The 14,747-nt window shown below is 38.6% G+C and overlaps 2 protein-coding genes across 2 annotated transcripts; one reads left to right on the forward strand and one right to left on the reverse strand.

Annotated features, from left to right (window-relative positions):
* Window positions 1–1,200: 1,200 nt before the first annotated feature.
* On the reverse strand, window positions 1,201–14,645 carry LOC136444084 (phenylalanine--tRNA ligase beta subunit-like). Its single transcript, XM_066441565.1, has 18 exons — window positions 14,480–14,645; window positions 14,011–14,066; window positions 13,403–13,497; window positions 13,023–13,079; window positions 12,634–12,706; window positions 7,590–7,705; window positions 7,057–7,207; window positions 6,714–6,822; window positions 6,246–6,378; window positions 6,060–6,111; window positions 5,644–5,705; window positions 4,959–5,067; window positions 4,675–4,770; window positions 4,283–4,363; window positions 3,868–3,960; window positions 3,552–3,669; window positions 2,893–3,048; window positions 1,201–2,557 (listed from the first exon to the last, which is right to left on the reverse strand). Exons 1-18 carry the CDS (start codon window positions 14,535–14,537, stop codon window positions 2,406–2,408), a joined length of 1,767 nt encoding a protein of 588 aa, XP_066297662.1. The 5' UTR covers window positions 14,538–14,645; the 3' UTR covers window positions 1,201–2,405.
* On the forward strand, window positions 9,078–13,011 carry LOC136443760 (toll-like receptor 3). The gene is made up of 2 exons (XM_066441122.1): window positions 9,078–9,180; window positions 9,613–13,011. The coding sequence occupies exons 1-2, from the start codon at window positions 9,078–9,080 to the stop codon at window positions 12,435–12,437; spliced, it is 2,928 nt and encodes a 975-aa protein (XP_066297219.1). The 3' UTR covers window positions 12,438–13,011.
* Window positions 14,646–14,747: the final 102 nt, after the last annotated feature.

The raw sequence follows: 14,747 nt of genomic DNA on the forward strand, positions 1-14,747 counted from the left end.
CGGGGTCATTCGTTTCAAAAGCTGTGGCTAGCTGCAGTACTGTACTGCCAGTAGGTAGGCGAAGTCTTACATGATAAAACAGCCTTTCGTGCACACTATTCAGCACCAGGGACGGTAGTGTCTATAGCACGCATTTAGCATTCAGCATTCGGCCGTGTCCGTGATATTTACTCAGCAGTAACGTTAGGTATTATCTGTAGTACGTATCGGGGACGGCGGTGTCTGTAAAACGTATTCAGCGCCTGGAACAGGGGTGGTAGTGTTTGTAGTAATTATTCAGCACCAAGGACAGTAGAACCAGTACATGTTCACCACCCGGGGCGCCATCTTCAATTTACTTATTTTAGTTATTTATTGAAATTCGTTGATTTGATTTTGATTCGTTGATGAAGGTTAGACATCCAGATAATAAAATACGCCAAAATCATCCTAAATTATCTTGACCTCATTAACATATTTATTCAGAGTTACCTGATTCATTCCTATAGTCACTGACGAAAGAAAGCGGATGCTGTCTGAAACGTCTGTTTCAAAATTTTATCAGTTGCTTTTAGTAACTATTTTTGGCGTATTTATTGGAATCATTTCATTTCAAAATTTTATCAGTTGCTTTAGTAACTATTTTTGGCGTATTTATTGGAATCATTTACATGGTGTCATTCCCACGTTCAGCACCAGTATCACAGTGGTACGTATTCAGCACCAGGGACACAGTAGTACCTGTAGTACGTATTCAGCACCAGGGAGTGTCACAGTAGTATCTGTAGTACGTATTCAGCACCAGGGACAGTGTCACAGTAGTACCTGTAGTACGTATTCAGCACCAGGGAGTGTCACAGTAGTATCTGTAGTACGTATTCAGCACCAGGGAGTGTCACAGTAGTACCTGTAGTACGTATTCAGCACCAGGGACAGTGTCACAGTAGTACCTGTAGTACGTATTCAGCACCAGGGACAGTGTCACAGTAGTACCTGTAGTACGTATTCAGCACCAGTGTTACAGCAGTACCTGTAGTACGTATTCAGGACCAGGGACAGTGTCACAGTAGTACAGTAGTTATTCTCCTCAACAGGAGTTGCGTTGTCTGCTGTAAAAGTAGCAGCAGGAACAGGGATCTGATGATTTTTACTGGTAATGCCATCACAAATTATAGGAAGTGAAATTCCACAGGTTTTCAAAGGAAAACAAATGTTCTGTGATAAAGAGTTGTGAAACTTGGTCCTTTATTCATGGCAATGGGCAGGCTTTAGGTCAAAGTAACGTTACAAGTCTTACCAGACAGGTCTTATCATTAGGTAAACTGTTCAAAACAGTAGAGATTCTGATAACTCTATTTGTCAGCATTTGAGACCATACATGAACACCAGTATGTTTAATATTCCATCTTAAAAATCTTAATAATGCACTTTCTGTGTCAACTGTAAGTCTACAGAACATCATATCAAATAATGGCATATATGTAGACTTTAAAACTCATTTTCATACAGACTTAAACTACACAAACTTTTTATTCTAAGCATAAGATTTTGGGGATAAGATTTGTGTCAACTCAACAGTTTCTGAAATTATCAAGACTCATTCCCAAGTCCTATCGCCCATTCAAACATGTCCAGAGTTAGACATTTAAATTATCTATCCCTCATTAGCATGACTGTTGCCAAGTGACTCCCACAGCCAAATGTCACCAGTGACAAGATATTTTTCAAACAAAAGGACCGTCATTCTTGGATGGTGGATACATATCATAGTTTAGGACAATTATTAACGCTATCTATAAACATTCAAGAAACAATTGTTCATCTGAGTTGCCAATTGGACATTTCTGTGAAATTCGTTTTTGTGGATTCCTCATACTGTTTGTAGCATCACACATGCAAAATGTATGGGGGAGTAGTATCACCTCACCAAGTATCCAGTTTTATTCATAGTACACAATTTTCCCACCTTGACTATAGTCTGTGTCCATGTCTTGCACCACATGCTAATTTACATCTTACACTGTCTCAGAACAAGGTAGCCTTAATATCACTCTTATCCATCCCCACCCTTCCCTTTAATATATATTTACTGTGGTTGTTCCCTCCAATATCCATCCATTTGTATCAGCTTTGAGTACACATTGAACTATCAGTATCGTTTCTTCGAATTCTAGCAAATTGTTAACATTCTTAAAGTGAGTTAAAGCCATTTTCATGCAGTGCAGTTGCTTAGTATATCTACTTTACCTGACACAAGATTACAATGTTGACAGGGGTGACCATTTAGCATGTGACAGAATTGGGTGGTCACATGATCAAATCCATGCCCATATTTGGCATTGCCATGAAGATGTTGCATGATGGGATAATTATAGCCACTTTCTATTGGATACTACGACACCAGCCTAAAGCTAACAGATGATTGGTTAAAGTAGCGCTTCTACGTTGATTTCCAGAGCTGCACATGGATTGTTGAGTTCAAACTTGGTGATGACATCGGGGTGTAGAACTCCCAACTTTCCCACGACCTGAGCTTTCACCACGACCTCCGCACAGCGCCCAGGGAAGAAGGTGGGATCTGGAGGGAGGATAAACAGTTTTGAACAACAAAGCTTCTGTATCAGTTTAACTTCATCTATAACTACTGTACTTTATTTTCAGATCTGATGGAAAATTGTTTGGAACTGAAAATTTGTTTCCTGCTTTGATATTTGGAACACTTGATTAGTGGTATGCGATTTCATGCAACAGTTGAACAAGATTTTAGTGCAGAAATTAGAACTCATTGCAAACTTGAAATGATTGCAACAGTTGGAAAATATGATATAAAAAATTGCTATGATAGTTAAGTATACACTTTAAGGATTAATAATTTCCGAATGTCAAATAAAAGGCCTAGAGTCCAGGACTGACCGTCAGCTGCCCTGATGAAGTAGCCGTTCCCCTCCTTACTGTAGGGAACCTCCAACAGCTGCATGAACCTGTCCAACAGGCCGTGGATGATCTCAAACCCGGGGTTCTTGTTGTAGTACACCGCACAGAAGTGGCGCTCATTCTTCGCACAAACATCTATGCCAAAGTAGGAAGAGTTACGGAATAGTAATAGGCCTGGTTATCATAACGTTACATCAGTACCAAATATCTACATGTAGTATATTCAGTTAATGCAGCTACATAGTTTTCTATTGTAAAATCAAATTTCTGGGTCTGTACTTTTGAAATTCACACTGTTAACACTAGGTACATGTATAATTTCACATTTATTGTGTCTTTTTGTTACTTCACAATGTCTAAAAATAGACCAATCTTGACTGTCCATCACAGTTAGTTTATGTAGTTCAGCTAATGACAGCATAGCAACTAGCCATTTGACCAATGAGAGAGTGGCTGCATGTCTGTCACATATTTGCATTTTCATCTTTTTATGTTGCATTTCTACATTTTGATGGAGGTATGTGGAGCTATGGGATTGGTCTATTGGACGAGATTGTGGCAAAGTATGAGGAAATGGGAAAAAAGTGTGACAGAAAATGGTTAAAAAAAGGAACTTGTAGAGGGGGTATCTAACAAACCTTTGTCCTTGTCCTGTAGGATAATATCTGAGATCTCAAACAGTTTCATGGGGAGGGGCATCTTCTTGTTGGAGGCAATGGTCTTCAGAATGCCTGGCAGCAGTGTTGTTCTAGCAATCTGTAACCATAGCAACAGTTATTGTAGTTACTGGTGGTAACTTCATTGTGCAACTAGAGTCATAATCTGTTAAACTATTATTTGTGTGGAGCAATCTTTATATGGTGTCTAAACACTACACATGATGTTGACAGGTAAGTTGTGAGTATTTAAAATGTAAACTATTCTTTTCAGTGAGGGAAAATTTGTATGTCTTACCTGAAATTCCAGGGTTTTGGGGTTTGCGATGTGGACAGCACCAGAGGACTCAATGTCTTTGTTCAGTTTCCCTGCTACATCATCTCTAGAACACTGGAAGGTAACACAGAATCCCTATTACAAGCAACTAACAACCATGTTATTTCAAATAAAATATATCATTTGTGTATTCAATTTGATACATAATGGAAAGGACTTTATTTCTTTTACAAATGAGAATAACTAACTTTCAGAGAACCAGAAAAATATGCCCATACATGAAGATATCCAACTAATCATCTACATCACAAAAACCTTAACTGTACATCAATTTTTTTGTGTGTACTTTACTTGTAGATCAAATATGTAACACGCCTTTTGATTGGTCAGTAATGGTCACCCATCAATTAATGTAACAATGTTAATATTGCCTTACCAATGAGAAGGACAGAACCTCTGTGAAGCCTGCAGCTGCGATGTCTTGTCTCAGGAGGTCAGTGACCTTATTTAGTCCAAACTCAAAACACAAAAGATGAAGACAAATTGAGTCCAGTATAAAAAAGGTTGTGTACACTGACAGTATTATAGTGCTTTGCATGCCTATAGTAACACTTCTGTATACATGTAACTTACTATCAGTGATGTTTCTGCTTGGGCAAGAATTTATTAGGACCATTTCTAATAGAACAATTCTATCACCTGCTGGGCTCTTCCTGGCCTTTCTAAATACATGTAATCTTCAAATGCAACAAACAACATTGTTTTTATCTTTGTATACATAGCAGGTATGTTATATAGTAGAGTACTACTGATTTTTTAAAGACTTGCCTGGTCTCCTATGGTGTTGGTTTTAGGGATGGTCCTCTGGATGTTGTTGTAGCCGAATCCTATAGCCACATCCTCCATGATATCACAGGCATGGATGATATGTGAGGATGGTTAAGGAAACACAAACAGCTTAATTTAAAAGGTTTTTGGTTGACAATGGTTAATGTCATAGAAACTTTTGTAGTTGGTCTTAGAAGTGTGTTCATTCAACTATGACCAGTTCTTTAGCCCCTTTTCACCTGACATTCGATATACATACTTTCAAATAATTTGTGACCAAAAAGGATATCATATCTGGTGGGTGGGATCTCGACTTTGACCTTTGACTCTTCAATGACCTCTGATGACAAACACATCCTGGTCAGCAGTTTGGCTATGGACTCAGGACTCTCGCTAGAAAAAGTGTAACAAATGTCAGTAAGATAGAGCACAGGTTACCAATGATACGTTTATTGCAAATTCATGCCCATAGGCGCCAAAAAGCTGACAACGATTAATGACGATGCACAGACATTAAGTGAAACATAAGGCGTATACATGTGACACAAGTGACGAAAATTTAACTATTTTGCTAGTCTACAATAAGTTTCTAACCTGTATATTATCCACTAACAGAACAATACTGTAAAGTCAACAAAGATAGGTTAGAGTTAACCATTCAACAAAACAAAATGAAACAGATAAGGCCACACCAATTTAATTTCTTGGTTAACGGAATTTACAAAAAAAATGCTAGATTGGAAAATCAACAGGAAAACAGAATCTCAGAGGATAGTTTGTACTTTGGTGCACACAGTCTCAGGCAGTGAACAGGGCCAGGTGCAAGTTTTCACCCAAGCCTTTTGTTTCACTGATGTTCTTGTGTTAAATTTTACCAAAAAAATCCATTAACCAAGAAATTAAATTGGTGTGGCCTAAGTAGAAAATAAAGAGGTTCTAGATGGAACCTCCTTGGTAGAAATGACCAACCTTATTCCCACACTTTTGTTGATCCAGGCGACATCAACAATCTCCTCTCTGTAGGGAAGAGCCTAGTGAAATAAAGTAGAATGTTTAGAGAGGGAAAGAAGGTTCTGCCCTTGAGGTAAGGCCAAAAAAGTGAATGTTGACAACCTCTGGTCAGAAAAAAAAACATGCATATGAATTACATGTTATGTATGGTACACTGAAATAATTTTTTTGACTGAACACAGTGTACAAAGAAAAGTATACTACATGTATATGATGTATATTTGTAAGATTAGTATAAGAAAGCATGTTTTTCCCTAACATCAGCAGCAAACTGCTAAAGCTGATAACAAGGAAATAAAATACATGCTAAGACTTAGATTATTGGTCTTTTGCATAAATGCTGCATTTTTCAAAGAGGCATATTGTGTACTTACAGGATATGTGAGCTTGGTACCATCTGGTGTAATTACCTCCCCAGCCTCCACTCTGTAAAGAGGTAAAACAAAGACGGAAATTAGAAATCTTTAAATAAAAGATTCTTAAAAAGAAACCAGTAATTTGGGATTTCATGATATTTCACTATTTCAAAGGCCATACAAAATCAGTCTGATTGAACTCACGTGAACGGTGTCTGGCAGTACTCTGAGAATATGGTGACCAGGGAGTCCAGCACCATCTTAGCTTTGTGCAGGTCGGTGGCTGTACACTCGATGAAAATGTTCTTGGTGTTCAGGGTAATCTTTGAATGCTCCCCTAAGGAAATCACAAGATGTAGAATCTTAGAAGTGATGTAGGTCAAAAGAATGAAAAAAATAACAGTTTCAAATTGTATTGAGATAATCTCAGTCAAAGAATAGTTTCCTCAAATATATCAGAAACCGCATGATTTACAAAATGAAAAATTGTTGCCTGCTTGCAACATTTAAATCATAACTGTTATACTCAAGAACCTTTGACCTCAAGTAACTACAATGTTAAAAGTACAATTTCAGTAATTTCAATATTGGAATTTAATCAGTTTTTACAATACATGAAACTGAACACTACATGCTACTACCCTGTATTGGTAGAAATGGTATCTTCCTTACCATTGATAATAGGTGGCATGGACAGGACCACACCATTCTGGTCATAGATGACGGGGTACACAGGCTTGTCTTCGATAATGTGCAGGAAGTGCTTCAGGTGACTGTCAGACTACAGGACAAAGGAGAAAAGAAAAATTACAAACATAGACTTATAACTGTGGTCTTTGCTTGTGAAGAGCTTCTAGCTATAACTTCAATCTATAGTTTGATTTCAGTATATATTCTGCTTACCAAGTCTTGTACATTATACATGACTTTGTATATCAATAGAAAAACCATGAGTACAATGTTGAAAAATGAGGAATTAATGCCTACAGGAAAGAGAAGAAACCCTCTGACCAACCTTGTATAATTGCATGAGTTCCACAGCGGTGTACTCCTTGGTCTGGTTGAGAGGCTTGAACTTGATCTCTGCCGGTGGCTTTGCGTTGTAGATGAAGGGGCCTTGGACAGTGTCAAGGTCATGGGTTCCTATGGCAACCAGGCTTCTCTTTCTGTGGGTATATAAAAAAGAATATCAGCACCTTGATTATGCTCATAAATGTACATAAAATGCTTCACCCCTTGCTCAACTGGTATTGGTTAAATTAGCAATTTGTGGTAGGAGTACAAAAAGGAGAAAACTTTTTACCCATTTTGGCAGACTTCCCTTTGCGATTCTTCATAATTTCCTAAAAAAATGGGCAATGATTTGTATACTGTAGGTTCTTTTACTTTTGTGGTTGTTTTATATCATGGTCGGAGGGGAAGGGAGGCTTTTGAAGGTGTTTTCAATTCACGGTGAGAGCTATTCATGGTGGAATGGATAGGTCATCAGCAAAACCACGAAAATAAAACTGTTTCAAAATTTACAGTATAAGGAAATGTTGTCATTACCTGCAGAGGTTCTGGTGCAGCTTGTCTTGTAGGTCGATGAAGCTCTGGTACATGGCCTGGGTAAAGTTGACACCCTGCAGTACCGCACAAACTGCATGGGGGCGCACCTGCGCAGTCTGCATGAACACAGAAACAATGCAAAAAGAGTTGAATATCAACACAAACACACACCTTGCTGAATCTGATGTCTAAAAAAAACCCTGACAAACAAACAAATACTTTAGATAAGAAGCAGTCTGACTTTCTGTACTAAATGAAATACAGCAAACGAGTTTCAGTTCAAAACTAAATAGAAATGTCCAGCCAAGGTTGTTTTGAAATACATGTACTTTGCAACCACAGCAGTAACTTGTAAAGCAGAAGTGTACTTTGAGTCATAAAATGTATGTAAAACTGAGTAAATCAACATTTACCCAATCTAAATTTACTTGTTTTACAAGTTGATTTACACATGGTCAACTACCTTTTTTCAGGCATACCTGATACCTTGGTCCCTTACAGTTACATGCTTTTACTTACAATTAAAAAAGGGAACATGGGACATGTTACTAGTACATGTACATAACTGACAAAACAAACAAATTCCAACAACACCACTGGCAACAGCAATGATATCATTCTTTTGTTCAATAAACAGATTACCATTAACTTTTAGATAGTAAATATCACTACAAAGTTACATGCCATGTTTACTATGAAGTACAAGAAAGTAATACTAGTAGTACAGATATCATCCTGATAGATGCTTTTTCCAACAATAATTGTATCATCTTTGCAACTATCTTTAGCAATATCAAAAAAGCAAACATGGAAGGGGAACTTCAGCTTGTTCCTTCATACATTACTAAAAACAAACACACAATCATGTGTTTCAGCACAGTTAAAAACCTTTGTCACAAACTAAGGTACCTGATATCAGTTAAAGCTTGTTTGCAACAGGCACAATTTTACAAAGACTTTTGCGGCTCTTGCTGTGTCAGGTATGCCATCTCACTTCTTCAGTTAGCATACCTTTTCTATTAAACATTGGTGTTGGGAGGTTATGCTTGTTGATAAAACTGCAGGAAACCCAAGTTAAAATTGAGGACTTAAGCCCCTACATGTATCTCACTGGACTTGCGGAACGTTGGCGGTGTTGCTGCATCCTAAACTGGATTAGAAAGGGAATACCGTGCAAAACATACAAGTATGACTAAGAAGACAACAAAACACAGTGACACAAAGCAGTACTAGTTTTTTATCTCTGAAATTCGTTGAGAGCTCAGTGGTAGCGAGGTTGCCAATGTACCGCGGATCCAGTAAATATATGGACTTTAGATATATCATAATTGTAAATGCAAGCTGTTTATGATAAAACCTAGAATGTATCACTTGACAATGTTGCATTTGTGTCAAGATAGAAAATTGTTCACCAAACAGACTGACTGCAGTACCCTAAGAACATTTTTTTCTAATAATCATTTTCCAGCTAACCTTCTAACACCTGGAATGGCGACTGAAGGAGACATCAGTGGCAACAGTGTGCGACTGTTTGGCCTGAGGATGTTTTTAACGCTGAACACTGTCTTAGCTCTATCCACGAGAACACAAGGTTTGTTTATTTGTTTATTTCACTTCTCCAAAACTGGAAGGCATGGCGGAACAGGTGTACCCCCGCAGGGGTCACCTTTTCAAGGCCGCCATGCCGAAACATACAAACTGTACACAATATCAAAACATAATAATACAATAAGGTTAGTGAAATGTTGAATTTGTATCATGTTACATTTACAGACAGACCATAGGAACTTCTGCATGCGTTTGGGGAAGTGGTTTTGAGGAAGTAATAACATAATATATGAAATGAAAAAAAAACAAAAATAAAAACACATCACAGTCTTGTACAAAGATGTGGACAGAAAATACTACAAGGAAATATATTTGGGAATTTGTCTTTTTTCTAACACTTTAATATAGGAAGCTTTTCCATGTAACAGTCTCCACAAATGTTCCCATTCATAATTTGTGTCATGCCAACTAAAAGGACATACATGGAAGTTTTACTTTTCGTTCATTTCAGGAACTCCATGCACCATTGTTAACAAGACTGCCACCTGTTCTAATGGCGGACTGACTCAGATTCCAAGCAACCTTCCTCACAATCTCATCAACCTCGACCTAAGCAACAACGACATCCAGGCAATACGCAACAGCTCCTTGTCTTCCTTACACTTTCTGGAGGTTCTCAACATTGGAAGAAACAAACTGTCAGTCATTGAACCAGCTGCCTTCTATAACCTCTCCAGTCTGAAGACATTGTTGCTAAAGGAGAATCGTTTGTCCTATCTGCCACCTGGCCTTTTTGCCCCTCTTTCTACTCTGCAATATCTTTACCTTTCTGACAACAGTCTACAGAACATCCTTCAAGCTGATGTTTGGAAGGGACTGAATCTCAAAAAGTTAGATGTTTCCTACAATCAAATCATTAGTGGCACATTTAGAAGTGATTTTGCTGCAACGACTTCACTGCGTGAGCTAGTTCTGTCGGGAAATGACATATCCTCTTTGAATTATTCTGATTTCCAACCTTTCCTCTTAAATGAATTTGATTTGCTAGACTTTTCATACAACCCAATAACTCATATTGACAAAGATTTCTTCACTCTGTTTTCTGCTATAAAAACTTTGGATTTATCAAACATTCTAATTTCATTTTCCAACTTGCAAGCAGCACTTGAAGGCTTGAATGACTGTAACAAAATCAGCCTAGATTCTTATACAGGTCTTCCAGTAATTTCATATGGGTCTTTTGCCTGTCTGCAAAACACAAGCTTGAAGTCATTGAAACTTTCACGTGCAGAAATCCAGGAAATACAAGACAATAGCTTTTATGGGTTGACCCATCTTGAAAATCTTGGTCTACAATGGAACTTGCTAACTGAACTATCTGGGTTAGTTTTTCATGGATTATCAAGTTTACAGGTCTTAGATCTGTCATTTGTCTCACTGACACATATTCCAACAGCTGCATTATCAGAAGTATCACATACTCTGAGGGAACTAACCATATTTTCAACTGAGATGAAAACAATCCATAAAGATGATTTCAATAACCTTCCAAACTTGAAAGTCTTATATCTGAATGCAGACTTTAGTGGGGGACTTGAAGAGATTGAACCATTTGGTTTCAGAGGACTTCAAAACCTAGAGGTTCTTCAGCTTGATGATAATGACCTGACACATTTAGTTGAGAACACTTTTGCTGGACTGAACAACTTGACAAAGTTGTCTCTAAAACGCTGTAATATAAAAAGACTTTCTGGTAGAATATTTGCTAATCTAACTTCCCTGGTAGAGCTGGATTTGAGTGTAAATAACCTAGTTCATTTACCAAAGATGCTTTTTTCAGACTTGATATCTCTTGAAGTTCTGATTATCAATAATAATTACAATCTATTTCCATATTTTGAATCAATAGACTTCACCGGTCTAGCCAGCATAAAGCACATTGACCTCAGTCACGATGGACTCTTTCTGGATAACCAAACTTTAAACTTCCCTGCAAACACAAGACTAGAAACCCTGGACTTGTCCTACAACCAACTTTTTGTTGCATCACTACCTAATTCAGCCTTTGAAAAACTCAGATATCTAACTGAGTTGAATCTCAGTGGAAATAAGCTGGCCAAAATACCTGCCTATGGGGCTATATTTCACGGTCTTTCATCTTTAATCAAACTGATCATGAAAGAAACAGGAGAAATCTGGTCTAGTTTTTCAAATGACACCATCTTATATGGCATGCCTAATCTAGAGGTCATTGACCTATCCGCATCTTCCATATCATACATCCCTGCTGAGTTGTTCAAAGTTCATGATAACCTACGTTCTGTTGACTTGTCATCAAACAAAATAACCTATCTTCCACAGACTTTGTTCTCAGCTAACTCCAAATTACAGAGCCTATTCTTATCTTGGAACAGCATAACCCTGTTGAATGAGTCCACTTTTGAGACCATTTTACCAGGATTGGAGAAATTGGCCATCCATGATAATCCCTTCTTTTGTGACTGTGAGATTGAGTGGTTCATATCCTGGGCTGATGATCACCCTTCTGTAGTGCAGGGTTGGTCGGATGGAAGGTACCAATGTAACACTCCTCCCCGCCTTCACGGTACAGATCTGCCTAACTTTCATCCTGATTGCGCCTCTCACCGTGACCTCTACGCCTGCGCCATAACGACCTCTTTCCTTCTCCTCTACATGCTCTTTGCTGTTCTTGTCAATTTCTGCAGGGGCCATTTTGCTTACATGTGGTTTAGAGTTAGGCTCCGTCTTCGTGGATATGAAGAAATCCGCGAACAGCCTCAGCAGTTTAGATACGACGCCTTTGTGGCGTACAGCAGCAATGATGAAGCCTGGGTGGCCCGCGTGTTGTCCCCCATGTTGGAACGGAGCCCTCCTCGCTACCGTCTGTGTATCGGAGAGCGTGACTTCGTAGGCGGGGTGCCAATCTTACACAACATCAGCAACGCCGTGGAAATGAGCAGGAAAACGGTCTGCATCATCACGAGGAGCTTCCTACGCAGCAACTGGTGCAACTACGAGCTACAGATGTCCCAGGGCAGACATCACCTGTTTGACCCGCGTAGAGTGAGCCTGGTTCTCGTGTTTCTGGAGAACGTCCCAGACCGTGTCTTAGAGCGCTACCCGCTGCTGAATAACATTGTGAACAGGGACACCTACCTACGCTGGCCCAACAACCAGCAGCACCTACCTCTCTTCTGGGCCAGACTTCGACAAGCACTTGGTCCACCTCTTTGGGATGACTTACAGGAGGTTGAAGACATTGAAGAGGATGTTGTCTGAACAGTGTAGTTGTTGATTTGACTCTCCAAGCAGATGGGAGGAGGTGATACATTTGTATACAGTCCTAGTATCTTATCTTAGCTTTATGATATATTTGTATAAAGTGGGTTTATCATAATTGTTTTTTTTTGTGCTGATTACGGTATGATACTGTGAAACAGATTTTGTGCAAGACGTAAACAAAACTAGAACTTACCGCTTCTTGAATGATGAGTTGTTGTGAGTTGCCACTGGTTGGGGGGATGGCCTTGTACCTGGGGGCCTCCTGCCTGTAATCAACAACATTAATTAAGTCTCTAAGGACAACAGAGGCACAAATGTTACAAGAAAACCTTTCCTTGAAAGCAATTAACACATTGGCTGAATTGTAATAAGGTAGAACTTACACTTGAAAAGAAAAAAAAAAACATCATGATAAGAACCCTGAGTGTTAATACGTTGCATTAAGAAAATACCTTTTTGGTTGTGTTCGGCTTTAGGTCTAGAATATCAATGACATTGATAATTAACACAATGTGAATCTTCGTGCACATGTATTAATAGAGGCTTTAATAAAACAATTGTCAGCAGACAATGTATACTCACTTTTCTTGGAAAACTAGTAAGGCTCTCACCAGTCCTTCCAAGCACAACAAGTCATATCTGTAGAATAGAACAGAGAACTGGGAAGTCAGAAATAATCATCTGTGCTCTACAGAAACTCAAAGGCATGTGTTAATGCCCACTTGCATGTACAAGGGAGTTGACAAACTTGATATGATGACCAATAAAAAAATGTAGAATGGCAAAAGCATACAATTACGGTGATACTAGGACCAAATATCCATCCATACAGTTTCTGTATCTGTATCCATATCTACATAGCCGGTATAACCGACCTTTGGCATAAACCAGCTTAGCAGGGCGCGAAATTATATTATACTGAACGACCTGCCACAAGTTTGATCAGATAATTAGTTCCCCACCTGTTGGCAGGTATCTCTATCCTGTAGATGATGGCTTCAGACGCCCCCTGTGCCGTCACACCCTGCTCCTTCTCCAACATCGCCTTCTCTGAAGTCTGTGGATACAAATAGAGGCGTTGTCAGACTAGTTCAAATGTGTGACGATCCTATTTCTACATACATGTATAGTATGTCCAAACCTCCTGATCAACATTTACCATTTATTTTGATTGGATTGACTGGCACAAGGCATTTCTTTAGTTTTGCTTTATACAATTAGTGAATACTCATGCCAAAAACAGTTACTCAAGCAACTGGATAAAATTTTGAAACAAATTTTATCCAGCTGCTTCAGTGTTTGAGTAACTATTTTTGGCATATCTTACTACCTGGATATCTAACCTTCATCAATCATGTTGTGAATACTCAGCCTATATTTTGTTTCTTTTACTTTTAACTTGCTAATAACTTGAAAGTCATTTATATGAAATGAATTTCTAAGTTTGCATGTTTTTTTTGTAAATTCAAACATTCTACTTTAGATTGCTGGTGGTTATGTCGATCCCTACATTGCAAAAATACAGTTGATTAAAGTAGCCTGTCAAAATTGATGAGCTCTATCCACTTACCACTTCATCCAGTTCCAGCCCATAGTCAAACATGAGCTCATCAAACTCCTCTTCGGCTGCAAAAACAAACACAAGAAAAATTCTAAGAACAACGTTTTAATTGAATTGAGCTGCATGTATATCAAATAGCATTAACGTTATATTATAATATCATCCTATCTGACTGTAGACCCTACTCTACTCTACTCTACTCCTAATCGATAAATTATAACTGTGCAGCATATCTAAGAACCCCGCCCACTACAAATTTTATTATTAATACCCGTTATCACATAAACTTATTAAATCATGTAAAGTTTGTTTAAGAGTGCTCTTTTATTCTAGTCTAGAGCTATATTAGCGCATAGGAGCATGGCATGTTTCTTTTCCATCGAAAGTAAAGTTAGGTATGGGAGGGGGGCAGTGGGTCCACATGTTCATGCCGGATACACATGCAGCAACAACATCCAGACGGAGGCGTCCTACTCACTGTACGTCCGTCCGAGCCTCTCGAAAAGGAGATCCCTGTTTACTCCTATAGTTGGCATGGTTGCTCTATACCACTATCTTCGAGATCACTGTCAGAATTGCCGGAAAACGGGCAAATTTGGAGCCAGTGTTGTTCTTTGGTCCACCTGAAAAGATGATGAAATGTCTCGCCGTTTTACGCTCATAAAATCTCGCGAGACTTTTTAACGATACCACTATTTTTAAGGGGGATATTTTGAATTGAGATACTTATACAGAAAATTGTCATT

The sequence above is a fragment of the Branchiostoma lanceolatum genome, chromosome 10, assembly GCF_035083965.1.
Source record: "Branchiostoma lanceolatum isolate klBraLanc5 chromosome 10, klBraLanc5.hap2, whole genome shotgun sequence".
Classification (NCBI taxonomy): Eukaryota; Metazoa; Chordata; class Leptocardii; order Amphioxiformes; family Branchiostomatidae; genus Branchiostoma; species Branchiostoma lanceolatum.